The sequence below is a fragment of the Diaporthe citri genome (assembly GCF_014595645.1).
Source record: "Diaporthe citri strain NFHF-8-4 chromosome Unknown scaffold_1, whole genome shotgun sequence".
Taxonomy (NCBI): domain Eukaryota; kingdom Fungi; phylum Ascomycota; class Sordariomycetes; order Diaporthales; family Diaporthaceae; genus Diaporthe; species Diaporthe citri.
Genome location: NW_025064846.1, coordinates 8,602,714 through 8,630,673, shown reverse-complemented (window position 1 = coordinate 8,630,673; position 27,960 = coordinate 8,602,714). Strand labels below are relative to the sequence as shown.

At 56.0% G+C, this 27,960-nt stretch overlaps 7 protein-coding genes across 7 annotated transcripts; 4 read left to right on the top strand and 3 right to left on the bottom strand.

Annotated features, from left to right (window-relative positions):
- Window positions 1-2,898: 2,898 nt before the first annotated feature.
- Window positions 2,899-4,608, top strand: INS49_002220 (uncharacterized protein; the record flags this gene model as incomplete). The annotated part of the gene is made up of 3 exons (XM_043163034.1): window positions 2,899-4,308; window positions 4,367-4,519; window positions 4,579-4,608. 3 exons carry the CDS (start codon window positions 2,899-2,901, stop codon window positions 4,606-4,608), a joined length of 1,593 nt encoding a protein of 530 aa, XP_043031540.1.
- A 1,047-nt stretch (window positions 4,609-5,655) lies between these two features.
- INS49_002219 (uncharacterized protein) lies at window positions 5,656-10,410 on the bottom strand (the record flags this gene model as incomplete). Its single annotated transcript, XM_043163033.1, has 4 exons — window positions 5,656-5,663; window positions 5,717-5,798; window positions 5,884-6,661; window positions 6,974-10,410. The coding sequence occupies 4 exons, from the start codon at window positions 10,408-10,410 to the stop codon at window positions 5,656-5,658; spliced, it is 4,305 nt and encodes a 1,434-aa protein (XP_043031539.1).
- A 1,942-nt stretch (window positions 10,411-12,352) lies between these two features.
- INS49_002218 (uncharacterized protein) lies at window positions 12,353-13,609 on the top strand (the record flags this gene model as incomplete). Its single annotated transcript, XM_043163032.1, has 4 exons — window positions 12,353-12,409; window positions 12,468-12,528; window positions 12,602-12,735; window positions 12,791-13,609. 4 exons carry the CDS (start codon window positions 12,353-12,355, stop codon window positions 13,607-13,609), a joined length of 1,071 nt encoding a protein of 356 aa, XP_043031538.1.
- A 1,014-nt stretch (window positions 13,610-14,623) lies between these two features.
- On the bottom strand, window positions 14,624-15,005 carry INS49_002217 (uncharacterized protein; the record flags this gene model as incomplete). Its single annotated transcript, XM_043163031.1, has 2 exons — window positions 14,624-14,830; window positions 14,895-15,005. 2 exons carry the CDS (start codon window positions 15,003-15,005, stop codon window positions 14,624-14,626), a joined length of 318 nt encoding a protein of 105 aa, XP_043031537.1.
- A 553-nt stretch (window positions 15,006-15,558) lies between these two features.
- INS49_002216 (uncharacterized protein) lies at window positions 15,559-19,449 on the top strand (the record flags this gene model as incomplete). The annotated part of the gene is made up of 1 exon (XM_043163030.1): window positions 15,559-19,449. One exon carries the CDS (start codon window positions 15,559-15,561, stop codon window positions 19,447-19,449), a length of 3,891 nt encoding a protein of 1,296 aa, XP_043031536.1.
- A 538-nt stretch (window positions 19,450-19,987) lies between these two features.
- Window positions 19,988-20,887, top strand: INS49_002215 (uncharacterized protein; the record flags this gene model as incomplete). Its single annotated transcript, XM_043163029.1, has 3 exons — window positions 19,988-20,270; window positions 20,409-20,493; window positions 20,620-20,887. 3 exons carry the CDS (start codon window positions 19,988-19,990, stop codon window positions 20,885-20,887), a joined length of 636 nt encoding a protein of 211 aa, XP_043031535.1.
- A 3,945-nt stretch (window positions 20,888-24,832) lies between these two features.
- Window positions 24,833-25,818, bottom strand: INS49_002214 (uncharacterized protein; the record flags this gene model as incomplete). Its single annotated transcript, XM_043163028.1, has 2 exons — window positions 24,833-25,097; window positions 25,307-25,818. 2 exons carry the CDS (start codon window positions 25,816-25,818, stop codon window positions 24,833-24,835), a joined length of 777 nt encoding a protein of 258 aa, XP_043031534.1.
- Between the last annotated feature and the right edge of the window lie 2,142 nt (window positions 25,819-27,960).

Genomic DNA, 27,960 nt, shown 5'->3' with positions numbered 1-27,960 from the left:
TGTCTTGCTTGTCTCGAGGGACAAGCAAGATAAAGGTGCGCCGCACCGCAGGGCGGGGGCTAGCGGGCCAAGCAGGAAACGTCAAACAAGCGAAGGTTCGGCTCCCCAGGGGACTATTTTATGCGGTGTTCCCCAGGCCTTCTCTCATGTGGCCAAGGCCGATAGGCCCGCTTGGCGCCGTTCCTGACGATGGCCTTCCAAACCTGGGGTATGGGATGGAATGCCTGCCGACGGAGAGCCCTCCGGGCGAGAGGCGTGTCTGTCTCTGTCTCTTTGTCTCTCACCCTCTCTCCACACATTCTCTCGTGGATGGTGTCCCCGCAAAAAGCCATGTAATAGCCGTCGGAAGGATGGGGGAGGTTGATCACTTGGACGATGGGTGTCTGTTGTGCTGACGCGCATCTGGCATGCTCGGCCAGGCACCATCTTGCGGTGGCTCGCGAGCTGGCAGGTTCTCGTCTGACCCGGCGCGGGACGGACTGAGAGCCACGGCAGGCGTGTTCGTCAATGACACCCGCGAACTGATAGAGACTAAGCGTTTACTACTTGAGCTAGGGAGTCAAGGTACCTAGTCGATCGTGTAGCGACCCAACCTAGTCCAATGGCAATGTCTGCTGGAGCGGGACGTTGGCCGAACCAACATGCTAGAGATCAGAATAGGCGTGTTACGACGATGTGGCTGGGCCTGGGTCTGGGCCCGGGGCACGAGGGCAGTGAATGGGGACTTGTTGGTGGGGTGTGGCAAGATGGATGCTTTGTGCTCTGTACTTTGTGCAAGGTGAGCACGAGCAGCTGTACCAGCACCAGATCTGGCGAATCAACACCTGGACGACAGCGCAGGGCAGGAGCGTTGCACAGGGTGTTGGGGCGGCCGGCGCAGAGACCAACGGGCTGGTGCGATCGGTGCGTCGGGATGCAACTGCCAAACCGCACCCCGCGTCTGCAATCTGCGTCTGCGTTCGACGTCGACGACCAGCCAGAACCAAAAGCCCGGCCAGATTGACTTTGGCCGCCTTCTCGTTATGGGCAACGCGGTGACGATCCTCAGGTCTGTCAGACAGCGGCAGACCATCGCGCACAGACAACGTCGAAGCCTACCCGTCCACCAAACGCATGTACAGCCATACCACCCTGCCGTATACAGAACGAGTACGCAGGCGGAGGAGTACGGCATGCGACGGAGACGCAGGCCCAGGGAGCTGGACAAGCTGAGTAGAGTGATTTTCATCACGGAGCCAGAGGGGCGGGCCTGGCGGGCGACCGATAGATTGCTTGCGGACCGCTGTCGTGGAGCGCCCAGAAATCCCAAGGCGCCAGTCATGCTCGCCAAGCCTCAAATTCGAACCCAGATCATGACCGCTCCTGGTCGGCCGGGTCGTCCAGGTCGCCAGCTATCCAGTCAACCACGCCTGGATACGGCATCTTGCACCAGGACCCAGGCGGGCCTGGCAGCCAGGGTCTCACCTGTCTGTCCCTCTTTCGCCCGTCCTTGCGCCTGCGTCTGCAATCTGCAGCACTCAACTGCACCCGCATACAAGCCGCGCATGCGTGCAATTCCGCCTCCCGCCTCCCGCCTTTTCTCGTCCAAACAGCCTGCCCCAGTCCATCTTCACATCGCCAGAACTCCTCCCACAACCGACTGACTGGCGGCCTTGACTGATTATCGGTCCGATCCTTCTGAAACAGCGCTCACTGCCCACCGACCCTCGACCTTCTTCTGCTCAAGACCAACCAGGCCCAGACGCTGCGGGAAGAGGCACAAGGTTCAAGCCGAAAGGGCGCCTCCCCAAGGTTACTTAATAAAACCAGTACAAACCTCCCGGACCCGGCCAGCCCAGCGTCACTCAAGCTTCCGCGCCGACTCCACAAAGCCCTGCCCCTCCAACGCGCCTCTTTGACTCTGCCCCCTGCCTCTGCTGTCCGATCTATCACAACAACAAGGCCAGGCTGCTCTTGGAACTCGCTTCTAGACGACAGACTCAACACACACACGACTGACTGGCCACCACCCCTGGCAGCAGTCATCGTTCCTGCCACTCCCCCACCCTGCCCTCCTTCCCTTACAGCCACTTCTCTTGGCTGTCAACTGGCCAAATCCACTCCGGGCCCAGAGGCGCTCCTTCACCGAAACAGAGGTACCACGAACGAAACACTTTGGCCCGTCCCTAAAACAAGCCGCCCCCGACTTTCCTTCCTGATTACCTCAACATCCCACCGCCTGCTGCTCGCTCTCGGTGTTCCGGACGGTGAGTCAAGCACGCTGTCCTCCTGTGTCTCCCTGGCTGGTCGGTCCTAAGCCCACCTCCGTCCACGCTGCCGTATCTCCCGCTCGAATCTCCGGCCCACGCCTCTGCCTACACGGTCGTATTCACAGCCTCTTCACCTCCGTCGTCATCCACCCCGCCGTTGCCACTCGCCCTCCATCTTAACTCCGCTTGCCAGGCAAGGCTGACAATTCTCGTTTTCCCGTCCGGCGTCTAGACCACCTCCGCCCTCGCTCTCCACCTTTGTTGGTCCACTGACCTGACCTCATCGCCCACGAAGCATCGACACCCGCTCGTGATCCTTGCTCTCCACCCTCGCCCCATCCACACTCCTCGACACGAACTCCCCACGATCCTCGTACCAGTCACCAAACACGGAGTCCATACAGGGCCGACGACGTCCCATCACCGCCACGCGTCTTGTGGCTGTACTCGTCAGACTCTACCATCCTCCCTAGAACCACGTCGCGCATCGCGGGCTCACACACATACACCTCCTTCCAACGGCGAAAACGGGTGCAGCGATAGGCTATCGTGGCATTGTCAACTCGCCCACATACCCCAACGCGCACACCGTTTAGCCTGCCGGATTTTCTGACCTCCCTGCCCAGACTCGACCAAGGCCACACTCGCGATGGGAAACCAGCCATCAAAGGACGGTACCAGTACGCCCAGGCCCACCAGCTCTGCCGGCGCGGGCGACCGCAGCCCGGACGGCCTGCAGTCATACCCATCATTCAGCAAGTCAGACACTAAGGATTCCACGAGGTCCTTCAAGACCCTCAGGTCAAAGATCCCAGGCTCCTCCGCCAAAACCGATAGCCCGCGTAACTCCGCGCTGTTATCTAATGGCGACGGCGGCGACAAGTCCGATGCTGGGTCGGTCAAGTCGGGCCGTAGTGGGCGCTTCTCTCGCAGCAGGTCCTCCGATCCTGCCGTGTCCCCGACCTCGCCCTCGTCCATCGATACCGGTGTGACCTCTCCTATCGACGAGACCCAGCCTCCACCGTCCCCCATACAGTCCGGATCGGGCATGTCAGGGAAGCACGATGTCAGCGCTGCACAAGCATCGGGCGAGGTTGACCACGTGTCTGACGCGCCACCGTCTGGGGTGCCGGACCCAAATGGGGAGGCACAACAACCAGGCCAGTCGATACTGGTCAGGCGTGACAACTCTGTCAACCCAATCCATGGAGGAACGTCGCCTGGCCAGGACCAGGCTGTCGCCATGAGTGAGATCAAGGATATCGACCTGGACGATTTCATCAAGCGATTGCTGGACGCCGGCTATGCTGGCAAAGTGACCAAGAGCGTCTGCCTGAAAAATGCCGAGATCGTGGCTATTTGCCAGCGTGCTAGGGAAGTGCTTCTGACCCAGCCTGCCCTGCTGGAATTAGATGCCCCTGTGAAAATCGTCGGCGACGTTCATGGACAGTATACGGACCTCATCCGTATGTTCGAGATGTGCGGATTCCCGCCGACTTCCAATTTCCTCTTCCTAGGTGACTACGTCGACCGAGGTAAGCAGTCGCTTGAGACTATTCTCCTGCTGCTGTGCTACAAGTTGAAGTTCCCCGAGAACTTCTTTCTCCTTCGCGGCAACCACGAGTGCGCCAACGTCACGCGCGTCTACGGGTTCTACGATGAGTGCAAGCGCAGATGTAACGTCAAGATTTGGAAGACGTTCATTGATACCTTCAACACCCTTCCCATTGCCGCTATTGTCGCAGGGAAGATCTTCTGTGTGCACGGCGGATTGTCGCCTGCGCTCAGGGACATGGATGACATCCGAAACATCGCGCGACCAACCGACGTACCCGACTACGGGCTACTGAACGACCTGCTGTGGTCTGATCCGGCTGACATGGACGCGGACTGGGAAGCAAACGAACGAGGTGTCAGCTACTGTTTTGGAAAGAAAGTCATCACGGATTTCCTCACGACGCATGACTTCGATCTCGTTTGCCGTGCGCACATGGTTGTCGAGGATGGCTACGAATTTTTCACGGACAGGGTACTAGTCACCGTGTTCAGTGCGCCAAATGTAAGTCACATCCCCTTGACTCGATCTTACCCTGCGTGTGTGTACTGACGCTGTACAGTATTGCGGTGAATTCGATAATTGGGGCGCGGTCATGTCAGTGTCTTCGGAACTGTTATGTAGTTTCGAGCTCTTGAAGCCCCTCGACTCCAACGCGTTGAAGAGCCACATCAAGAAGGGCCGGAACAAAAGACAGCAAATGCTGAACAGTCCAGTATGCCGTGGCTCCTCTCCCATTGCTTGCCACAATCTCGTACTAACTCCACCTCACAGCCTGCGAATGTATATCCCCAAAGTGTCTAGCGACGGTCGTCAACGAGAAGGCATACAAGTTACAAGACGCGACGGTCTTATATACAACAAATGTCATACAGACAATTTCCATTTGCGCCGGTAGAAGGCTAGAAGGAGACACAGTCGACTATCGCATCGCATGGGTCGAGCCAGACGTTTCGAGTGCAACATGGCTAGAACGATAAGGAGAACACAAAGGGCAGCCGGGCTCAACAGCGACCGGAAGGATCAATAGCGGGAGCCAGCGGTTCTAGGTCAACTCGACGCTATGAACGCGTCATGTAAACCCAGGGATGACTGCAGCCCCGCAGCAGGCCTGGGTGGGAGGACAACCACAGGTGGCCGTGGTTATATTTGGGATCATATCTTGTAAAAGAGATCATGCTCCGAGGCCTTGGTCGTCCACAGGTCAAGCTGTGCGCACTCCTCTCCGTCCACTGTACCCCTTCCGAGGTGGTACAGGGACGGGATGCATCATAATAAGGCGCGTGGACGTGTGTGTATCAAGTGGGGCGCGTCGCCTTTGGTGGCTACAAGCATCGAAGGCGATGGTAGAAGAAAGCTGTGTGCGTGACTTGTTGCAGAGCCAGGCGTTCTTGGTCAGGGTACGACCTCTCTATGTGACGGGATGTGTGTAAGATGGGTGACGATTCTCCTGAGTATGGGCATACATGTATTTTTCTCCACCCAATTGGAGGCTTTCCAACATGAATCGTGGAGGGTGCCTTAGCCATAGCATCATTCGATGTGACGGTGTTCAGACGGTATGTGCAAGTATGAAATAAAGGGATCTCTTTCGGAATACAGTTTCTTGATTTGCGAGATGCTTGGGTGAGCACCCTTGTGTCAAAACCGACCACGAAATGAGGAGGATGATAGATGTGAGACCCTTTTCCTTTCCCTTTGGTGCGGCTCGGGGTCAAGTGTGTGTCCCTGGCACAGCTGGGGCGGTCTACCATGCACTATCATCTGGGTGACTTGAGATGTCCAGAAACGTTACAATATACGTCGAGTTGGATTGAGCTATGGATGATATTACGGATGGTCCTACTAAGCCTAGGAACCTGATGGGCGACTGTATGTATGCCTTGCTCGACATATGAGTATCTTGATTTACAAATGTTCGGCACTTCCTTCTCAAGCTTCCACCGTCCTTCAGAGCAGGCACTGTCCTCGAGGCTTGGTTCTTTGCCGAAGCCCTACTTGAATGGGATTCTCTCCCTCAAGCTCCTATTCGACTTGGTGCCTAGTCAACGGCCGTCGGCGCCTTCTCGGCCAACGCACAAAGACGTCGTCATCGCTGTCGTCGTCATCCATGTCTGGTTGACCTCTCATTTCCACTTCTGCCTCATCATTGACAGCTTGTCTCCGCTGTTCTGAGCTTTCATCTCCCTCTTCCTTTTCCTCCTCCCCTTCCTCCAGCTCCCCTTCTCCGGCAGAAAGAAGCTCGTCATCGGCTGCCTCTGCGCCCTGCAGCTCGGAAGCCCTCAATTCATCCAGCATGCGCTGAATCTTGGCCTGGTCACGCTCTTTGGAAAGCAGCTCCTCCTTCAAGCGGACCCAAAAGCCGCCAAGACTGGCGACGCTGCGGTCCTGAATCCAGCCGCTCAGGATAGTGCCGTTTTCCGCAGCTTTGAGTAGACCTCTGCGCAGAGCGTCGCGGTATCTCCTGGTGTTTTGGTTCAGCATTGTCGAGGATTGAACATGCTCTCCATCGCCCGTCAATTGCTGCTGTACTACTTTCGTAGGCTGTTTGACCGGTATTTTGTCGATATTCTCTGCGTCAGCCCAGTCGACATGGTCAACGTCCTGTCCGGGCATTGTGTCATCGGCACCGTCATACTGGTTTGCGCCTCGCTGCTGCGAAGAATGAGGTTCTTCCAGCATACGCTTAATTTTGGCCTGATCACGTCGTTCCGGGGTAACAAGCTCTGCCCTCAGACGCACGTAGAATTCGCCTGCGCGCTCATACGATTTGCGACGAAGCATCCATTCTGGAAGAGGAGAATCGTTGTTCGCAGCCTGTAGAAGGCCCCGTCGCAGACCCTCGTCGAAGTTACATCTGTTAAGCAGGGTCTCTGCCGAGGGGCGCGGATTATTTCTGATGCCTTTGCGCTTCGCCAACTGTTTTCGACGACCCCCTTCAGCACTGGTGTTCGATCCCGTTGCATTTCGGCCGAGCATTTTGACGTCAGGGCTCTTACTGGCTCTAGCGACGACAAATCTTCCAGCAGTGTATTCAGCATCCTCAGACAACTGCGCATCTTCCACAACTTTCTTCTCGCCTCTTCTGCCTTGCGCTGAGTTGGTGGTCGCCTGCCGTTTGCGCCGGGTCTGCTTCGTGGTGAAGTCCTACTCCTCCAGATCGCGGTACCTAGCCGGCCTCTGCCTCTTGCGCTGCGACCGGTCTATCGGACTACTGCCCTCCGCGGTGCCTCCACGTGTGAAGCTGTCTCCATGGTCAAAGTCCGCCATTTCGTCATCCGAGTCGGGAATGTCTCTTCTTGTGCGCCTTCTCAGACTAGGACTATGCTGGCTGCCTCCTGATCTAGGGACATGAATCTTGAACTCAGACTCGGAATCGTCACCATCGAGGTGCTTTCGACGCTTGCCACGCCCGGCACGGCTACTAGGTGTGCCGAGAATTGCGTGCGTCGTCATAGTAGGTGCAGCTTCAATGAGAGAGGCGGCGGTGCCGTTACTGGATGATTCGTCTGTGCCGTCCAAGGCAAATGCTGCAGTCGTAGTTGTGGATTCGACGTTTGTTGCGGTGCGCCTTCCACCGCGACCGCCACCTCGCTGACGCCCACGCGAACCCCTGCCTCTAACGCGTCCGCCTCTAGTGGCGCGAGCAGGTGGCGGATCATCGGGATCCAAGTCATTCGAGGCATGCCTCTTTCGCTTGCGGCCGCCCCGCACTCCCAAGGCAGTCCCAGCTCTCCTTGGTTTGTACGACCGTCCCGGCCGGAAGTCCCCATCATCTTCGTTGTCATGCTCGTCTAGGACGACGGGCTCGATTGACGACACCTCATCGTCCTCATCTAGAGAGGCTCTAGGCGCCTTCTTGGTTCCGGTGGTGGTGATCTTGAGACTCCCTCGCCCTCTGCCCCGTCCGCCGCGGCCGCGGCCACCTCGGCCCCTAACAGTGCCGCCGCGCTTTGGTCGGTTTTCTTCATCTTTGGAGTCGAGAAGTTTCTTGGTGAGATTGGGGAAATTTTCTCCGTAGTTGAAAAAGAGTTCCTCGCCCGCCTTGATATCGCGCTGAGCCTTGAACTTGATGCGGTAGTCGCCGTTCACAAATAAGATTTGGGGCACGATGTTGACCAGCTTCTTTCCTACCTTGTCGTACTCAGATGCATGATTGATGTAGCGACTGAGATTGCCGTATATGGCCGCGTCGACCCAGATGCCCTCGTAGTCCAGGAGGGTGAACAAGTAACTGCTGTGTTTGGAGTCGTCGAAAACGTCGCCGCGTCGTGCTTCCCGACGGACACCCTCGTCGTGTGAGATCAATTCGCCAAGATACTCAATGACGAACTCATCTTGAGCGATGTCTTCCGCTGTGAATAGTCCATATCCGCAGCCCTCGATTTGAGACTCGCCCAGCAAGACAGTCTTGGAAAGGCCACGCTGCAGAGACACATTTTGGCAACCATATGAGTGCAGGTCCATATCGTGAGCATTCTTGGGGTCTGCCCGTTCGAAAGCACCGCACCCTTGACAGAGGACTGGGTCGCATTCCCTGTTGAGCTGAACACAGATACAAGGCTTGCCCTCCTTCTTCGACTGCAGACAAGTCTTGCCCTCGGCTTTACACGCGCAGCCTGTAAACTTGTAGGCGCAGTTTTCGGCTGTGCAACGGCAGAAGCGTTCGCATAGAAGTTTCGCATCAACGCACGGGCAACCCTTGCCACAGGGGCCGTTGTGGGTGCAAGGATCCTTGACTTCACGGCGAGTGAACTCGTGCGCATTCAGATGGTCTTGCCAATCTTGTTTCAGTTCCTTTCGGTGACGATCGTACCACGCCAATGGTTTGACCTTTGGTGGGTCAGGATCAGGACTCGCAAGCTCGTAGAGGGATTCGTATTTGTCCAAGTCAAGCTGGAGCTGCTTCCGATATACGTCCCAACACGGCCGTCCCAGCAAGGTTGAGACAAGGCAAGGCAAATTCGAACAAAGGCTTGGGCTGGCCGCCGAAGCAGCATAAAGACCTCGGAGAAGTGCGACTTCGTCGTCGGTCCAGGGCTCCACATCCGCGTTGATATTGCCAGACCTATAATCCTGCCAGCAGTGATTTCGACAACGAGCGGGTGACCTGTCTGCAGAGCCCTCAGGGTCCCGGAGGTGCTTGGCCATATTCTGTCTCATCAAGCCGCCAAATCTTCCTATCAGGTCAACGCCAAGCGAGCGCCGCTGGTTGTCACGATCATATTCGCCGTGCTCACAGGAGTGCGAGTAGCAGTACAAGCAGCCGAGGATAGTGTAGGTGAGCAAATTGCTCTCGACCAGTTCCAAGAGCCGTTCTGCCACCTTTGATTTAGCCTCAGGCTTTTCGTCCTTGACCAGCTTTTTGTTTTCGACGACGGCCTCCACGGTCTCGTCATGGGCGAGCACGTCCTTCAGGGTGAGCTCGGTGTGCTTCCATAAGTGGTTAAAGGCTTCCGTGAACATCTTCGCCGTCTTGGTGGCTCGTGGTGAGCTGACTTCATCAAGTCTGTGGATGATGCTGTTCTTTTGTTGCGGCGTCATCTTGTCGTTGTGCTCAGGCTGTGTGGCCATGTAGCGGACGAGGGTGGATTTGTTGCAGTTGTCCAAGCCGAGTTTTGCGGTCCACCGATCGACGTAGAGGGAGATCTCGGCGGCGATTTCTTCCCTGAGTCGCTTCCTCATTTTGTCGCCCCTATTAAGAGACGTCACATTGAATCCGGACTGGGCATCCATCGCCTCGAGTTCCTTTATCCACCTAGAATAACGCTCCTCCTCGTTGTCTTTCATGTCACGCAGATGCGGAATGAACTTCAGCATTGTGTTCGGGGTCAATATGTTCCTTGAGATCTCCACGTGATGGAACTTGTACTCTGGGACTCGTGGCTTGTCAGACTTGATGCAGACGACCTCATAAGCCATCTTCTTCCTCCCAGAGTTGGCGCGGGCCGTATCTTTCGAACCATGTGTCTTGAGATGGACTTTCATAGTGCCCTCTTGTGACGTCTCATATGGCAGCGCAGACAGTTTGAGGTCTGCCAGATGCGCAGTAGAGCTCACATGTTGTCGTCCTGGGGCTTTCTGTGCGGCGGCAGTCCGCAAGTTATAGTTGACCAGCTTAGAATGATTCCAGTCAAGCTCCTTTGACAAGTCGAAAAGAGCGTGCTCGATCTTGTCCACGTTCCAATCGTCCTTGAGAGGAGTTTGGAAGGATGGGCTGATTTCGGCCACCTCATGTGTCACAGCATCTCTGCTCGGCTGCGGTGTGGTACTGCGAGGAGCCAGCCGGATAGCTGGGTTTGGAGAAAGGTGGATCGGTGAAGCCTTGCTGACCCTACTTCCCCTCGCAGACGAGGATTCAGGCTTCGTGGGCTTGGATGGGGTTGTGTCCAAATGGCCCCTTGAGCGAGACGCCGACGGCTCGCTCGAGCGCGAGGTTGGCGGTGGAAAGGCATGGCCACGCAAAGCCGCCGATGAATCATGTAGTTGAAAACGGCTCTCTGAGAATCTGGTCGGCGGTGAAGTGTTGGCCCCGACCCGCTGTGTCGGTTCATGGCTGGTTGCCATGTCGGCATCACTGTCACCAGTGAGGTCGATGAGATCCATTGGAGCAGCTCCGGCCAGAATCAATCAATACCTAGAGAAACAATCGAAATTGATCATGGTCGTAGGAGTCGCAGCAAGCGTTTCGGATGGCTCGCCGAACGTTGGTTAGCCCCAAGATTGTGGTTCTGCAATGATGAGCCTCGGCCTAGTTGTGGACTGTGAACAGATTTTGCCGAGTCTCAGGCTCAAAGAAGGGTGATATCAGTTCAAAAATTCCCGAGTCCAACGGTGGCTGTGATGGTATTGAAAGTTGTGATACCAAACTTTTTTGGGCACAGGAGGGACGACCAAGGCTGTGGCCCAGGATCCGTTGGGGGTTATATCGCAGGTTGGAAGGAATGAGTGATGATCTCTGGGCTCACTAGACCGGTGGATGTCAAATCAGGAACAGTTCGGGCGTCAGTCCGGCGGCCTAGTGAATGCTCCGTCGCAACCGAGGATATGATGGCTTGATGTTTGTCACTGGTGATTGAGGACTGGGGAAGTGGTGGAGAGGGTAGAAAATTATACGGCTCGTATTGCAAACGCGTCGCTGGCCTGGTGTGGGATTGATTCAAGAGAAGCCAAAGCTGCCACAATGGGAACTTGACTTGGTTGGGTCTGAGAGATGGGATCAAAGAATAAGAGAGTATTGCTCTATGTTGAGCTTGCACAAGCAGTCAAGTCGCGTAAGACACAGGTGCAGGTGCAGATGAGGGAGACCATCAAGGTTGCCTGTACGCGTGCCCCTGCAACTGCCCAGCCCAAAGGCTCTGTGTGGAAGGAGCTACTCATAGATGGTACTGTGGCAAGGGGGGGGGGGGGCCGGGGCCGGTAGCGTGCCCACCTGCAGGTACATGGGTAGGTGCAATTCCACCAGGGTTGGGGCAAAATAAGCCTCGAGAACCCTGGACCTCTGCCGGCTCCTTTCCCTGTGTTTACTTGGTGCGAGGAATTGTATAGAGTCTATTTGCTGACTGGCCACAATGTGTGCCTCTGCGGATGAGAATAAACTTGTTTGCTTTACCCTTCTCATTTTTGGTTTACGCTCAAATGTGGTACCGGGGCAGAGGTATGAGTTAAGTTGTGGATGATGTGGATAGTGTCAACTGCTGGCAAACTTCCTCTACAAGTTTGGAATTCAGAGTTACAAGCACTGTGAGAGATGTGCAATCATGTTTGTAAGCGAATTGGAATTTACCATGTTTTGGGATGTTGATATTCTCTAATCTTGGCCTATCTCTATATGCCCATTTGTGAGGCCCATCCACCGAGGTCTTGCATCGACAGTAGTGCACAAATCGAACCAGGTTGAATACCGCTTGAAAGCAAATTGTTTAAACAGTTTGGGTACACATGGCTTATAGGCTAACGGTGTACGATCATCAATCATCCCGGGCACTGGCTGGCACAATTTACTGGCTGGATGGAACATTCCAGGCTCTCCAATTCGCCCAAAGGTGTAGAGACAGACCAGACGCAGATCCCAAACGGGCGGTGGTGCACGGTTTCGAACTGCCAGTGCCACACTGCGAACGGGGTATTTCCAAAAGGGAGCTAAGACCATCCCTTAGCATCCTCTAGCATCCCTTAGCACTGCTTCTCACTCCGGTTATGACGTCGCCCGTCTCTCCCGGACTCTCAGGGGTCTTCAGCTTTGCCATTGTCCGCGAACGAATTACCATTGCCATCTCGGCCTCGACCTCCTGGCTGATCTTCGCCTCCGTCCCTTTCACCTCCACTATTTACTCCCGAGTCTCCCCCATTTTGTCCAACCCCCTGCTTTGCTACTACCGCAATCGTATCTTCTCCGGGACGGCCCACGTGGACTTACAAGCCTACCTGTGAGCTTTCTCGTGACGCCAATCATCAACATCCATACCCACCGCTTGTCCTCGACCCACCCACCGACCTCTGCCAGCAACACCTTCCTCCCTTATTGATACCACGGGAGACGCTCAACATGCATCGCACCTATTCTATGCGCCAGACGAGGGCGCCCACTGCGTCTCAGATCCAGGTGAGTCCCAGGACGGTCGCACTACCAGGGATTGTAGCCTGATCAGCCCCATCACCAGAATCCTCCGCCACCAACCTCGAGCACCAAGTCAGGCCGTCTCTTCGGCCGTGGCGGCTTCGGTACGTACCAACCCCCAGCGATTGTATCGCGCTGCGCACAACAAAAGAAAGTGTCAGTTAACCGGCAACATAGGCCATGCTCTCCGAGGAAAGACGGCGGGCGCCTTCGGCCCGGACCTAGCTAAGAAGCTGTCGCAACTGGTCAAGATGGAGAAGAATGTCATGCGCAGCCTGGAAACAGTCGCAAAGGAGCGCATGGAAGTTGCCGTACGTGTCAAGCCACCATGCTGGATATCCCGGTTTCTTCTAACGTGGGTCGTAGCAACAACTCTCCATCTGGGGTGAGGCTTGCGACGAGGATGTCTCGGACGTCACAGACAAGCTTGGCGTTCTACTCTACGAAATTGGCGAGCTCGAGGACCAGTATGTCGACCGTTACGACCAGTACCGCGTCACCATCAAGAGCATCCGAAACATAGAGGCCTCGGTGCAGCCGAGCAGAGACCGCAAGCAGAAAATCACCGATCAGATCGCGCAGCTGAAATACAAGGAGCCCAACTCCCCCAAAATTGTCGTCCTCGAGCAAGAACTCGTCCGCGCCGAAGCAGAGTCCCTGGTCGCCGAAGCGCAGCTGTCCAACATCACGCGGGAGAAGATCAAGGCTGCATACACGTACCAGTTCGACGCCCTGCGGGAGCACTGCGAAAAAGTGGCCATCATCGCCGGGTACGGAAAGCATCTTCTCGAGCTCATCGATGACACGCCCGTGACGCCTGGGGAGACCCGTGCCGCCTACGATGGATACGAGGCCAGCAAAGCCATCATCCAGGACTGCGAGGATGCCCTGACCAACTGGGTCACACAGAAGGCTGCTGTCTCCTCCAAGCTGTCGACCCGAGCCCGAACGCTGTCAACCCGCCGCCGCAACAACATCAAGGCCAGATCGGAAGGCCATGACCTGTCCACCCAGGATGTCCCGCTTAATGACCGCGACTCGTGGGTGCCGGCCGGACAGCATAAGGGCGAGTATGACGATGAGGAGGAGGAGGAGGAGGAAGAGGAAGAGGATGATCTGTTGGAAAGCGAGAACGGCTTGAACGGGGAGCACCGTGGCCGCACCCAGGAGGCTGTTGCTGCTTAATCTGACTGACAGAGTTCGGCCAGGCCACGATCTACAGTGTAATGTTTATAATGACGCGACTTATTAATTGCCAACGCGTTGTGGACTGGGGCTCAGACGACTTGTGGTCTTCAACTTGGGATATACATGAAGGAAGGCGCTAGGAAAACACGGGGATTGCAGGCGGAAATATCACGGCGGGGCGTGGTTTTGGTTCACTTCATAATTGCTTCCGTATCACCTTTTCAGCGCAAATGCAAGTCCAACCCAATTTCTAAAATGAAAATTTTCAGACATCTGAGCATCAATTGAGGCGCGAACATATGCACATGACTACTTTGTTGCCCGCAAATTACGGCAAACTAGTAGCGGTCCGCATCACCCGTATGCTTGGATATAGCAAGGTGGTTGGGGACACCGGTAGCACCTAGAACGTCCTAGCTAACCCTCACGACTCCTCCGCCCAAAAGGAGTCTCTTCCTGTCTTCCCAATTTCGACTGACATCCTTCGGCCAGATGCTCACCCCTCACATCAAGGACGCAGATACTTCTTTTGTCATGTTTCGAGTTGAGATCCCCACCGGCCTCTGCTCGCCTGCCGGTAGGAGCTGTTTAGAAGACCCAAAGAACCATCAATCAGGGTCCTGAGCGTAGTTCTGAATGTAAGCACAGCCTCAACTGCGTCAAGACCAAGGTCCTGCTCCGTACAATTGCTCGCTCAAAGCATCCCCTCGTAGCTTCCCCACGCGCATCCCACGGCTGCCCCCTCATCAGAGGGCAATGGGTTGAATGCATGCGCATGGGACGGAACATAGTCTCGTTCACGTCACCCGTTTCTCCATAACCGGCGCATCGTGCTGATTCGGATGGATACACAGAGCGAGTAATAATTATCTTCTTGCTTGAGTGTTTAGTGATGTCCACCCTGACTCTGCAATCATGATCGCGTGAGAATCGTCGGCCCACGCTCCCGGAACTCATTTGAGAGACTGAAGTTCTCTATTGCTATTTTCTGTTGACCAGGTGAATTGGTCCTCACTCCTTCTTCACCTGGCTGGCGAAGTCTTCCTTCTCGATACGTGCGATGTGCTCTCCGGGCACGACGACAAGTCCGAGGTAGCGGTGGGTAAGCTCCATCTTGATGGTGGTGGCGTCGGCGTTGGAGGCGGCTGCTGCTTTGGCTCGCTGTTCTGGGGACGGCTGGCGGTACTCGTAGGTGTGTGCTAGAACTATGTTGCGGTCCTACAACGACTCAGCTCGGTGACCTCGCCGCGCTGGCAGACAAGAGCGAGGGAACGTAGCCTACTGGGTCGGTGCACTTGAATTCGCCCCAGAACATGCGCTCGTCTGTCGTGTGAATGCGCAGCTTCTTGTTGAGCAGGGACTCGAGGAAGCCTCGCGCCTCATCCTTGTCCATCTTGTCTTCTGAGGCCGCCAAAGTGTGAGCTCCGAATCAGTTCCTTATAATTTGTGGCTTGAACTGGTGGTTGTCGATCTCTGCTGTGACCCGGGGTGGAGCCTGTCGAGTCGTCGAGGCCGGTCCTCGGCAGCCAGGTGGACCCTTCGCGGTCGAGGTCGAAGGGCTGCAGCTCGGGGTGGACAGACAACACTGGAGCTCCTTGTCCGTTTCGCTCCCGTCCCGTGACGGGGCGGATGCTTCGCGAGTGATGACGGCATTTCAGTGGGGCGATAAGCCGCTTATCAAGCTGAACGCGCCCGGGTGCGCCTCTCGTTCCCTTGGGCTAAGACTGACCGTTTTGAAAGGAGTCAGACCGAACTTTCCGTACCTCGTTTCACCTCTCTGTCGGCTGGTAGATATTACTGCAGTCGTGTTCTGAGACGCGCAGCTATCATGGGAGTGATGAGGATGCACAGCCCATCCCAGGTAGGCACCTCATCCCGATCTTTCGCAGATCACCCTCAACTCCTTTCGCCACATCCGATCCATTGAAGCCCGAGAACCCGACACCATGGGAGTCAACGGTCTTTGGACAGTCGTACAGCCTTGTGCCCGGCCCACCAACCTCGCGACACTCAATCGCAAGCGACTCGCCGTAGACGCTTCTATCTGGATCTACCAGTTCCTCAAAGCCGTGCGCGACAAGGAGGGAAACGCCCTGCGCAACAGCCATGTCGTAGGATTCTTCCGGAGGATATGCAAGCTTCTGTGGTTCGGCATCAAGCCCATCTTCGTATTCGACGGTGGAGCCCCCGCCCTGAAGCGCGCCACTCTGCAAGGGCGGCGCAGGCGCAGGGAAGGCAGACGCGATGATGCAGTGCGTACGGCCGGTAAGTTGCTTGCTGTGCAGATGCAGAGGATCGCACAGGAGGAGGAGGAGAAGCGCAAGGAGAGACAGCGGCGCAGGAATGCCAGCCCGGAGGATGGGGCTGCCCCTGGCGAGGAGCTTCCCGACATGAGCAATATGGTCTACGCCGACGAGGCCTTCAAGCCGGAAGAGGAACGCAAAAAGGAGAGGAAATTCTTTCGGCAGGATCAGTACCACCTACCGGAACTTGAGACCAGCATCGAAAAGATGGGCAAGCCGGAGGACCCTCGGATCATGAGCGTCGAGGAGCTGGAGGACTACGCGAGACAGTTCCACAACGGTGAGGATGTCAACTTGTACGACTTCAGTAAAATCGATTTTGATGGCGAGTTTTTCAAGAGCTTGCCACCCGCAGATCGGTACAACATCCTTAACGCGGCAAGATTGCGCAGTCGGCTCAGAATGGGACTGAGTAAAGAACAGCTAGGAGTCATGTTTCCCAACCGCATGGATTTCTCGAGGTTTCAAGTTGAGCGCGTCCAAGAGCGTAATCGTCTCACTCAGAGGCTCATGTTTGAGATGAATATGGTGGGCGACTTGACAGTCACAGGTGGCGGACGAGTTGCTGGTGACAAGAATCGAGAGTATATTCTGGTGAGGAACGAGAATGCCGACGGTGGCTGGGCACTGGGTGTCGTCAGCACCGAGAAAGATTTGGGGGAAGCTCACAAGCCGATTGATGTCGACAAATTGCACTTCAAGTTTGAAGCAAAGGACGAAGGCGCAGACGCGGACGAGGATGAAGACGAAGACTTTGAGGATGTGCCAATAGAAGGACTCAATCGTCTACCGAAGATTCGAGGTCACAGAGTACGATTGCAAGACGACGATCAGGACGCGGAGTCACTATTCGGAGACGGAAACGAAGCCAGCAATGACTTATTTGTGGCCCAGGACGATGAGGACGATCTCATGGCTGATGAAGATGAAGATGTCGCACGAGCAATCGAGATGTCCCTGCGAAACCAACATGGTGCCAGCAAGGAGGCGGAAGGGATCCAGGAAGATGAGCAATTTGAAAATGTGGAAATACCTGACTGGAAGCAAAAAGCCGTGGAAGTGCCGAAGCCAATCGCGTCCACGAGCGGTAGCATGGTCGCTCACATCATCAACAATCGAGCCAATGCGGCTGTCCCAAAGAGAAAGCAAAGTGCCGACAGCGACAGTGAAGAAGACCTGCAAGCAGCGTTGAGGGCCGCAAGGAAGAAGAAATCCGCAGTGAAACCTAAACCAACGGAGCCGATGCGACTCAATGTGAAGAATCCTTTCGACGGGCCTCTACCGTTTGAGAAACTGAATTGGAAGAACTCGGTATTCGAAAAGAAGCCCGAGCCTAAAGCCAAACCAGATGAAACTCTCAAAGACATCTTCGAATCCGAGGGTGGCTTTCAAATTGAAGTGCCTGACGATACCTCGAGTAACAAAGTTCGACCGGCAGGCTCGGAAGATACAGGTCACCTTGAAGACGAGAATTTCGAGGGAGGTTTCGAGAAAGACACTAGTGCAGACAAAGCACCGCAACCGTTGCCTCCATGGATGGTGAATGACGAATCAGATATTCGGGAGAACATGCAGAAGCAGCGACGTATCGAGACCGAGGTGAATGAGGAGGATCAGCGACTAGCGGAGGAAGAACAGCGCCTCCGAATGAAGCGACGGAATGAAGTAGTCCAAATTGAATCGTCTGATGACGATGACGACGGCTTCGAAATTGTGGATGCGCCGCCAATCAAGTCTGCTACCCTCGAGAGATCGGGCGCGAATGAGACATCAACCACGAATACTGGTTTCACGATCACATTACCACCGCTTAATAATGAAACTTCTGAAGGTGTATCGACAGCAAGCTCGGAGGCAAAACCAGGAGATGTCATCAGTCAGAATGGCGAGGGCGAGAACAGGGTTAGTGAGGACCAGACGGACCCACGTCGTTCTCCGTCATCTGAGATGGAGTTTGAGAATGTTGAGTTGCCGCAACACAGCCATGCAGTAGGGTCCTCTCCGAAGCAAGGGCAGCAGGAAGATGACCTCGAAGATACAATATTTGAGGACGTTGAATTGCCGCAGAAGCAACTCAAAGTTGATGAGGCGCCTGCACCAGCCAAAAACCCGCCGCAAATCGAAGAACTCGGCTTGAAAGATGTTACGCCTCCAACACCACCAATAGCTCAGCAGGAGCGAATCGAAGGACTCGGGCCAGTGGCCGACCCAGCCATAGCAGATGATGACGGTATATTCTCAGACGGCGACTACGAGGAATTCAGTGACCCTGAGGAAGAACAGCTTCTTGCACAGATGGCTGAGGAGGCCGAAGAGCACGCCCGATTTGCAAGTCAGCTGAACAACAAGCCAGCCTACCAGAACCAGGAGGACTACGAGCGGGAGCTGCGGGCATTGCGGACCCAACAGAAGAAAGATAGGCGTGACGCCGACGAGGTGACTCAAATCATGGTGACCGAGTGCCAGGCCCTGCTGCGCTTGTTCGGCATCCCATATATAACAGCACCGATGGAAGCAGAGGCTCAGTGCGCCGAGCTGGTACACCTCGGACTCGTCGATGGTATTGTCACCGACGACTCTGACATTTTCCTGTTCGGCGGCACGAGGGTCTACAAAAACATGTTCAACAGCAACAAGTATGTCGAGTGCTACCTGTGTGACGACCTTGAAAAGGAACTATCGCTCTCCCGCAACCAGCTCATCTCGATAGCGCACCTCCTCGGGTCCGACTACACTGAAGGTCTTCCAGGAATCGGGCCTGTCACGGCCGTGGAGATCCTCTCGGAGTTTCCGGGACGGGAAGGTCTGACTGGGTTCAAGGAATGGTGGACAGAGGTGCAGCAGAATGTCAACCGGCCTAAGGAGGCCGATGCACACTCGGCGTTCCGGAAGAAGTTCCGCAAGAGCCAGGCCACCAAGCTCTTCTTGCCCCCGAGCTTCCCCAGTCCAGCTGTCTACGACGCCTACTTGCACCCGGACGTTGATAAGAACCCGGAGCAGTTCCAATGGGGGGCGCCAGACCTGGAGGGGCTGCGGCGGTTCCTGATGGCGACGATCGGATGGAGCCCAGAGCGGACCGACGAGGTGCTCGTGCCAGTCATCAAGGATCTGAACCGCAGGGACATGGAAGGCACGCAGAGTAACATTACAAGGTATTTTGAGGGCAGCGTAGGCGTTGGTGCGAAGGAGGCCTTTGCGCCTAGGCAAAGGCAAGCAGGGAGTAAGAGGATGGCGGCTGCGGTGAACCGACTGCGAGCCAATGTCAGTGGGGCTGGAGCAGCAGAGCCAGACAACTCTGGTGAGGGCACACCAGTCATTGGAACTGAGAATGCTTCCCGGGGGAGCAATGGAGGGAAGACTCGAAAGCGCAAGGCTCGAGCGGCGGCTGTCTTGGAGAGCGACGGTGATGACGATGAGGATGACAACGATCGTGATGATGACTTTGTTGACGAGGACAGGCAAGGGACAAGTGGGACGGCTGGCACTCGAAGTAGAGGTCGGGGGAAAGGAAAAGGGAAAAAGGCAAAGACCTAGGTAAGCACATTTCGAGATAGAATCTGTGTAAGGAAGTAAGTGCCATAGGTCTGGAGTCTGTCCTGTTGCAGATAGATGGATGGCATGCAACAATATCAAGAAGCCCATCTCTGTACTGTAGTATCAAAGAGGCTCCCCCTGGGCCGGAAGGTACGTACCCATCGGCTGCTTACGTAGCCAGAGGACCCACTGCAGCTCCGAATTGGACGCCTCTGATTCGCCAGGATCGGCAGTCCGTTCTGTTCCGAGCTCCATTGGAATTTTCGCAGCACGCACCTCGCCCGGCCCTGATTCCAAGTCTGCAGCAGGGTGGCCGGTAATCCAAAAGCTGCGCTCTCAACCTCCATCGCCACGGCCTTCAATCCGACTCGCCTCCCCAGCCAGTCCACCCCCCACGACGAAACACTCTTTTCGACCACGAACACCAGGTTGGCCCGCCTCTCTCCCGCCAATTGACCTGCTCTCGGAACCCACAGCCAGGACCGGACCAACACCACCAGGACCCCCCAAGAGCGTGCCTCCGTCCACCACGCACACAATGTCGTCCGCCGTCGTCGCCCGCCCTCTCCTGAGGCAGAACCTCCGCTTCGCCGCCCGCCGCTTCCAGACCACCGACGCCGCCTCCGCACAGGCCAAGAAGGCCGCCGACGCCGCCAAGGAGACGGCCCAGAACGTCCAGTCCAAGGCCGCCCAGGGCCTGTCGCGCGTCACCTCCGCCGCCGGGCCCGCGCTCGCCGGCGCCGCCAGCGCCGCCAAGGGTGCCGCCAGCGCGCTCGGAAAGGTCGGCGGCCGCACGGGGAGATTCGTCGGCTTCGTTGAGCGTACGTCAGCTTCCCTCCCCAGGTCGGGCAGTAAAGGGGTCCAGGAGACTCCCGGGAGATATGTGGGATTGCATAGGGGCGGGACGCCCGCGGCATGGAATTTGCGCTAACTGTTGGTTGTGTTTGCGTGATTTTTAGGCCAGGTCCCCTTCGTCGTCTACTACAGCAGAGTCGGCCTCGAGCTGAGCAAGCTGGTCTTCCAGGGCCAGAAGATGCAGCCACCGTGAGTTCCCTGCTACTTGTTTTCTCCATTTACCCGTGAGCAAGCTCCTCTTGGAGGGGCTAGCCATATAGATTTTCAGGTGGAAAACCCGAGGTACTCAACTGCTAACCACGGCCTATCATGTAGTTCCCTGACCACCGTCCAGAGCTACTTTAACCGCGCGGTCAACGCCGTCAAGAACCCCCAGACCCTACTGCGGTCCGCCTCTAGCACCGCTGCCAGCGCCCCATCCCCGGCCTCGGCCGTTCAGCAGGTCCGGAACCTCTCGAGGGCGCAGATCGTCGGCGGTGGCGTGCTGCTTGCCGAGGTGCTAGGTTTCTTCACCGTGGGCGAGATCATCGGCCGCTGGAAGCTGATTGGGTACCACGGAGAGACCGGCCACGGCCACCACTAGACGCCTTTTCCGGGATAGGTAAAGGGGGAGTGGTATGACGGAGACGTTGACAGGGGATGTTTCTCTGGGGTGTGTTGAGTAGGTACGGAAGTCTTGGTACTTCGCGGTGATGGCCTGCAGTAATCGACGTGTGGCAAGACAGGGCACGACACAGCTGGACAAACCTTGTCATGTGCTTGTGCGTGTGTGTGTATTTCTGTGTGTGTGCGTGTGTGAAGATGGGTGGTTCCTTGGGCGATTGCAAAAGGATTGGGGGTGCCTGGTTGACCTGACCAGCTATAGAGAATCAGGAATAGACGGCGGTTCGCATTACGGGGATGAAGGAAAGTAGCCTTGACACAGCTTCCAGATCTTTCCCTTTGCTGACGACACACGCATGCTCTGCCCGTCCCAACGCGGGTCTTGCTGCAGACGCGGTGGAACGCAGTGCTGCGTCTTGTTCTCTTTCTGGCAAAAGCTCACGAAGGGGTGGGGGGATGTGCAAGTGTATCTACCTTACCCTTCTTGTATATCTTTCTTGTGGACAGGGGGGAGGCAACATACATTTCTCTTTTGTATTCATGTACCACCAATGTCACATCAAGCTGCAGTGTGGTCGGGGGCTTGCAATCGGTCAGATCCTGGCCGCGGCTCTGCCCTCTTCAGCCTGCCAACACGCATGAGGAACCGGCCTTAACGGCGGGTGGGCGTCACAGTTTTCCAAGTCCATCAACAGCAGTCTATGCCTATCCTCGCCGCCTCGCCGCTGCTCTCGGTTGGTTGTTTTACGAGGTGCGCTGCTCCATGTGCCATCGCAGCGGGCTGTTGGTTTTGCTCTCGCATGGTGCGATGCCCATGCCATGGAATCGGGCGGCCGATCTATGGGTCTACCACTCACTGTTGCTAGGCACCAAGGGCACACACACATCGGCGAGCGGATAGATAGACAGATGCCACGTCTGTAATGTGTTGGCAGATACCGGTACCGATTTATAATCACGCAAGAAATGAATCAGTACTGACTTGGTTGCTCACAGCCGTGTACCAGATACTCCGTAGGCATCACCACATGCCCGAGAGAGAGTAGGAAGCGGCAGGAAGAAAGTGGTGACATCAACATCACCCGCACAGCCAGCCACTCACCACGCCGCACCTTACCGGATCCAGCCCTGATGGCAAGGCAGATTACTCCCTCGGGCATTGAGCCGCCTAGTTGGGAGTGGGCGGGGAGACGCAGCACATGTAGGCCCTTGAATCAGGTGGGCGTGAAGAGAGTTCCACTGGGCTGCATGGCATCGCATGAACCGGGAAGGAGAAGGCCACAAGGCAGACACGACAGGTAGGCAGGAGGGGGAAGGAAGGAAGGACGTGAGGAGAGCCCCGTCTCTAGCGGAACAGGAAGGAGGTGGGAGGACGCCGGTATCCGTGGACCGCACACGCCCATCTGGCCGGGTCAGGATTCCTTGGTGGAGATGGAGTGACCCGGCCGCCCGCAGTCTGGAAGGTGCTGGTTCGTGAACGCGAGAGGGGTTCCTCATGAGCCAGTGTCACCAGGTTCGCATCTGGGGTGACATTCAACGGTCGCTTAGGCACGGTGCGTCCTGGCGATGTGCTGGCAGAACGTCGTCGTCGAAGGGCGGGTGGGGAGGAGCCGAAGAAAAGAGAGTGAGAGCAAGGGCCAGCCCGAGAAGGAGGGAGGGGAGCGGACCCCAGGGGCAAGGTGTAGGCGCAGGATGTCACACAGACGGCGTTTGCCTCTTACTTATCAACGTTGCTATTCTCGGCTGGATATCATATGACCAGCTCGGAGGTGAACACCTGCAGGAAGGCCAATACGTGGGCTCCTCTGGATGGGCGCTCTGGATGCAGTTGGTCGGTGTCGTGATGTCGTCCGCAATGTGTGTGCGTGTACGTGAGTGTCTGTATGTATGCGTTCATGCGATACTCTTGAGATGCCTCCTTGACCAAGTGCGTGCATGTGTGCATACATGCTGCGTCTGCATCTGCGTGAACACATGTTGCTTGGCCGATGCGTGACGAGGAAGGCCTGTCTACCCTTGCACAGAACCTTGTTTCCTGGTCGAGGAAAACAGCCTCGGTGGTATCCACCTAACCAGGCAAGCTTCTCGAACGGAGCGAGGACACAGGTCAACAAGGATGGTAGGCTGGGCGGTCGCACAGTGATCGGGCAGCGCCTGATAATCCCATCGCGTATGCGTGGCTGTGGGTCTCCTTGCTGCATGCGGTTTATTGATTCTGGGAGGAAGCTTAGTGGACTATACGCGACAATGTGCTTGATGTATGGGGAGTGGATTGCTGGTTCGGCCTTCACCATCAATCTGCATCATGAGGACCCATAATGGTAACGAACTGGACATCTGAACAAGCGTTGGGTCGGAATTCCAGGTCCTCGCCTGCTCATAACTGGCGACTCCTTCCTGATTTGGCGTCCGAGTGTATGTCTCGCATTATGCTGTTGGCTGTTGGTGGTTCGGCCTTTGAATGAGTGGTGCTCGTTCGGCCACATAGTACTCCATCAACGACGGGCATCCGGATAGACCTAAACATCCGGCCAGATCGCCAGCCCGAATGGCGTGAGGCGTCTATATTAGGCGAGTCCAGTTGTGCCCCCAAGTCTGTCACAGTTGGAGCAGCTGGTCAACTCGGGCCGTGTTCCTCTGTATTGCTCTGACGAGAACCACAGGATCCGTACCGTCCATTCGAGAAGCGGAACATCCCTGAAAAAGGCAACACCTTTTCCATAGCATCTAGAGCCTGTCCCAGTATCAGCGCATGGATGGGTGATGGGATGGTCAGAGAAGGGAGGGCGACGGCGGCACGACGGCACGCCTGTGGGCAACATCGTGTTTGTCACGGTGCAAGGCCGGATGTGAGGCCCATGAACAGGGATCTCGCGGGAGAATTCCTATGGTGGATTGTTTAGAAGTAGAACCAACAAACTCGAATCTTGGAGCCTGGAGAGTGACCCAAGCCGAGACCAGAGCTTCGATTGCAATGACCATCATGGAAATAACAATAGAGACCATCAAAACAACAATGACCTGATGATCAAAAAGCCTTGTCCTAAACCTCCTGCCCTTTGTGACGCACCATTGTAGCCCATCTAATGCATGCCTGAAGTACCAACAGCAGAAACGCCTGTGCCCAATCTATAGTAGTAGTAAAACAGATATCTGAGGCTTCTCGCAGTGAGCCCCCATATCTGTTTGCATTGAGTACCACCAACCAAAAAGAGGCAGCCAAGACGCCTTAGCAAAAGGAAAGGGTAACGCCAATGACTTCGTTTCTGACAAAAGTGAAGGCGGGGACAGGGAGAGAGCTGAGGCCCATGCCGGAAATCGAGTCATTCATTTCCCATAGCAGGCGAGGTTTGGCTGCAGTCGATGGTTGTTTCTGCTGATGCTGCACACCGAAGTAAGATTCTGCGGCGCGACAAACAGAGATTTCCGGTTCTGGAGATTGCCGGTGGGGGTTTACTGACGTCTAAAGCCCACAAGACCGCGCATGAATCGATTGCCGCGCATTGGTCTTGTAAACAAATAGAACCGCGCGTCAAATCATTGGTGAACGTGTGTTTGATTCTTGCGGTCCACTACCCCTGTGAGGCTACAGGTGTGGTGGCTGGCGGCCGCGGCCGCGGTGGCCACGGTGGCCTGCATAGCCTGCATGGTCCTCGAACCCTGCAGGGAGAGGAACTATGCTGCAGCCACATGCTACCATGTGCTGTTTCTCATCCGGGAGGCTGATTGAGGGGAATAACAAAACTCGTTCCTGTTTGAAGCTCTCTGTAAAGCACGAGAACATTGCTTGCTCTCTGAACAGCGAATGTTGCGAGCACTTCATCGCGGGATGTGATGTGGGGGTCTCCTTGCTGTCCAGATATACCTACTCGAAGGTTAGGTGCTGAGGGTCCTGATGGCTGGAATTTCCAACTTCTGGCATGACTTACAGCTTGCAGTATGCCCGGTTGCTGCGCTCAGCGATCTCATCGAGGACGTCTCTCTCGAGCCGCTCAATATCTTCCGGCCTCCAGTTCTTGGCCCGGTACAAAGGAGCCATGCTGAGGCCCATGAAGCTCTTGTGGAGGCTCAGGTTGAACCACCTGCCAACGTCGATCTCGAACGGGTCAAGGGAACCTCCGTTGACAGGCAAGCGAATGACCTCCTGCTTGATGTCGACAAATCCTGCGTCCGCGAGCATTTGCTGGGTTCTGTGGGGGTCAACCCTCAGAGGGCGTTTCATTAGGTCCATTGCACTGTGCAACTCGTCGGCCCAGAACTTGAGATGGTCTGACACTGGCCCATCATCATTGCAAGGGTACCAGTCCACCTCGACTTGTTCTAGCCAGCCGCTGCCAGGGACCAGGTGACTTTCAAATGTCAGTGTGTCATTTGGACCTTTATAGTGAGAGGTGCCTACCTGAAAACCTCGCCGTAGACTCGTGGCCATGAGTCGAAGTGTATGCTTCCAGCAAGCATCCGGGCGTGGATCAGATGGTAGGAACTCTCCTCAAGGAAGGAGGCCCATGGCTCCTCGATATCCATGGCTCTGAAATCGTTGTTTGGGAAGATCTCCGATGCCTGCATTTGCGTTGACAAGTCGACGCCGTGGACGAGTGAGCTGCCGTTGAAGAATTTCTTTGCGATGTCGAGAGCCCACATTCCGGTGCCACACCCGAGATCCAATATTTTCAGATTGGGTATATTGTCCAAAATGATGTGAGGGCTGTACAGTAGGTAGCCCCGGGCAACCAGAACGAACTTGTGCATGGCGTCCAGTCGGTCCAGCTCGCTTTCGTCGATTGGGAAGGGGTACTGGCCGCGATGCCATAACTGATAATGACGCCCATTCTCTACGTAGTGACCCTTCCCAGGCACGACAAGAGTTGCTGCTTCCTGTGGCAGGCCATTCGTATACCCATTAGTTGCCATGTCGACCACGGACAGACGCTATGCGCCCCCCGGACCTGCAATTTGGCGATGCGGAGTTTGGCGAGCGTAAATGTTCCTGAGACGCCGTTAGCGAAGCGCCTTGGCCCGAATCGTGTTCCCACAGCTGAAAAGCCGGGAGACAAATGGTAGCGGTGGCCACAATGGCATCAGTGCTTGTCGGTGGGAAGGACGGGTGAAGAGACACGACGATCTATGATTGGGGCAGTAGGAAATTGAGGTGGACACGGTTCGAGGGAGCCTGGCACATGCTAGGCATACGTGTCCTGAGTTGCAGGATGAAGGGGAAATGCAGATCCTCTAGGTCAACGGTCGAGGCTGAGCACGCTGAGGCGCACGGGAGGGCAAGGGGATTTTGGTGGACGAGTATGAGAGATGGAAGGGCGAAGCCTCGCAGTAGGGCGCGTAGGGCGAGACAGATTTAGACTTGGACCCCTGTGAGGATTGGGGGGAGCCTGGTCGATTTCGATTCGATGCGCCTTGTGCTGGTATGCAAGGTGCGCAGATCGGGCAGGCACATGCAGTGCGGATGGGAATAAAAACGACAGCATGCTGGTGAGATACAGTAGCGTCCGGTAGCACAGACTTGGCTATGCCCAACTCAGCCAGGGTAGCTTGTGGCCCTGGAGAGAGCTATGGAGCTCCGGAGCCTCGACGACCTCTTCGCAGCGCCCCCTAGCAGCCCAGCCTGATCCACTCCAGCCTTGAAGTAGGTGACACGAAACAAGGCTTTGTCCCGAGACCGCTGTTGATGGGTGGCACGTCAGAGGCTCGCGGCAAGCCTTGGAGGGGTGAGGGCGAGGCGCAAGAGCTCGGGGACGATAACCCTTGCCCCACAGAATATCCAGAGTCGTGCAGGACCTCTAAAGCTGGCATAGAGGCAGCCTCGGAGGCGCAGGGGCTTGGTAAAGCCAGCAACCGGGGTTTATGTACGCCGAGAGGCAACGGGAGCCGGTGCTCTGATAGACATCGAGGCCGAAGGAAGACGCGACCCACGATTCCCGCAACAGACCCAAGTAACAGAAACAAGACCACGGGGCACACTGGAAGACGACGAAAAGGAACGAATGCAAAAGACTGAAACTCACCTTGCAGGTTCAGGGAATGCTATGAGGTTTGAAAATCGACAAGACGCAGTCAGGTGCGCAAAGCGAGGCTGCGCAGGAACCGACATGCGGCTGGCCGATGCAGTTGTTATATAGTGGCGCGTGACGTGGGGTCGACTAATAGCCTGGAGGTGCTGGATACCCGTAATTGTGTCGTTGAGACAACAGAGCCGGTGGACAAGACGTCTGTGAATCGTAGATGGAGCTTTACAAGCGGCCAAAGGTTTAGAGTTTGGGGCGAGGCGCCGCAGAGACAAGCCAAAGTAGGTACTCAACCGTCGTCCTAGCGTCGGCCGGCGATGTGGGCTAGGCTGTGGCAACAGATCGGGACAGAAACTACCTAGTCAGGTGAGGGCAGGACGGGACAGGACAGGACAGAACTAAAAGGGACGGGACAGCAGCGAGGACAGGACAGGTCGCAGAAGGGGCCAGATCGGAATAAGAGGTCAAGGTGAAGCAGAAGAAGGCCAGGTGAGGTGAGGTGGACCCGGATGACTTAAGTCATCACTGGGAGCGCGGGTCCAGTGTTTGTGAGCGGTGGAGAGGCGAGGGCAGGGCAAGGATGAGGTTGTAGCAGAATCGGGAAATTTTTATAGAACACTGGCTACCCCTGCCGGGCAACGAATGAGTGGCCAAGCCCCTGTCCTGTTACCTACATGCGTGTGCGCACCCGGGGTGTGATGTCAATCTCGTTCGCGTCACATTAGACCCCATCGCCCACGAGCAATACCAGACTACGTACTGCACTAGCCAGAAACTAAGGGAGTGGAGCTGGGAGGGATCCGAGAGAGCACACACACACACACACACACACACACACACACACACACACACACAACACACAGAAGTAGAGAGAGAGAGGAGAGACACAGGTACGGGTAACGTAACGGTACAAAGAGCCAACGCATGGGGCACAAGGCACGAGGCACAAAGCCGCAAGGTGCTGACGGGTCCGGGTTCTGAAGTGTGTCGGCCGAGGACAGGACAATAGAATGCGGCGGGTGCTGGTGCCGATACC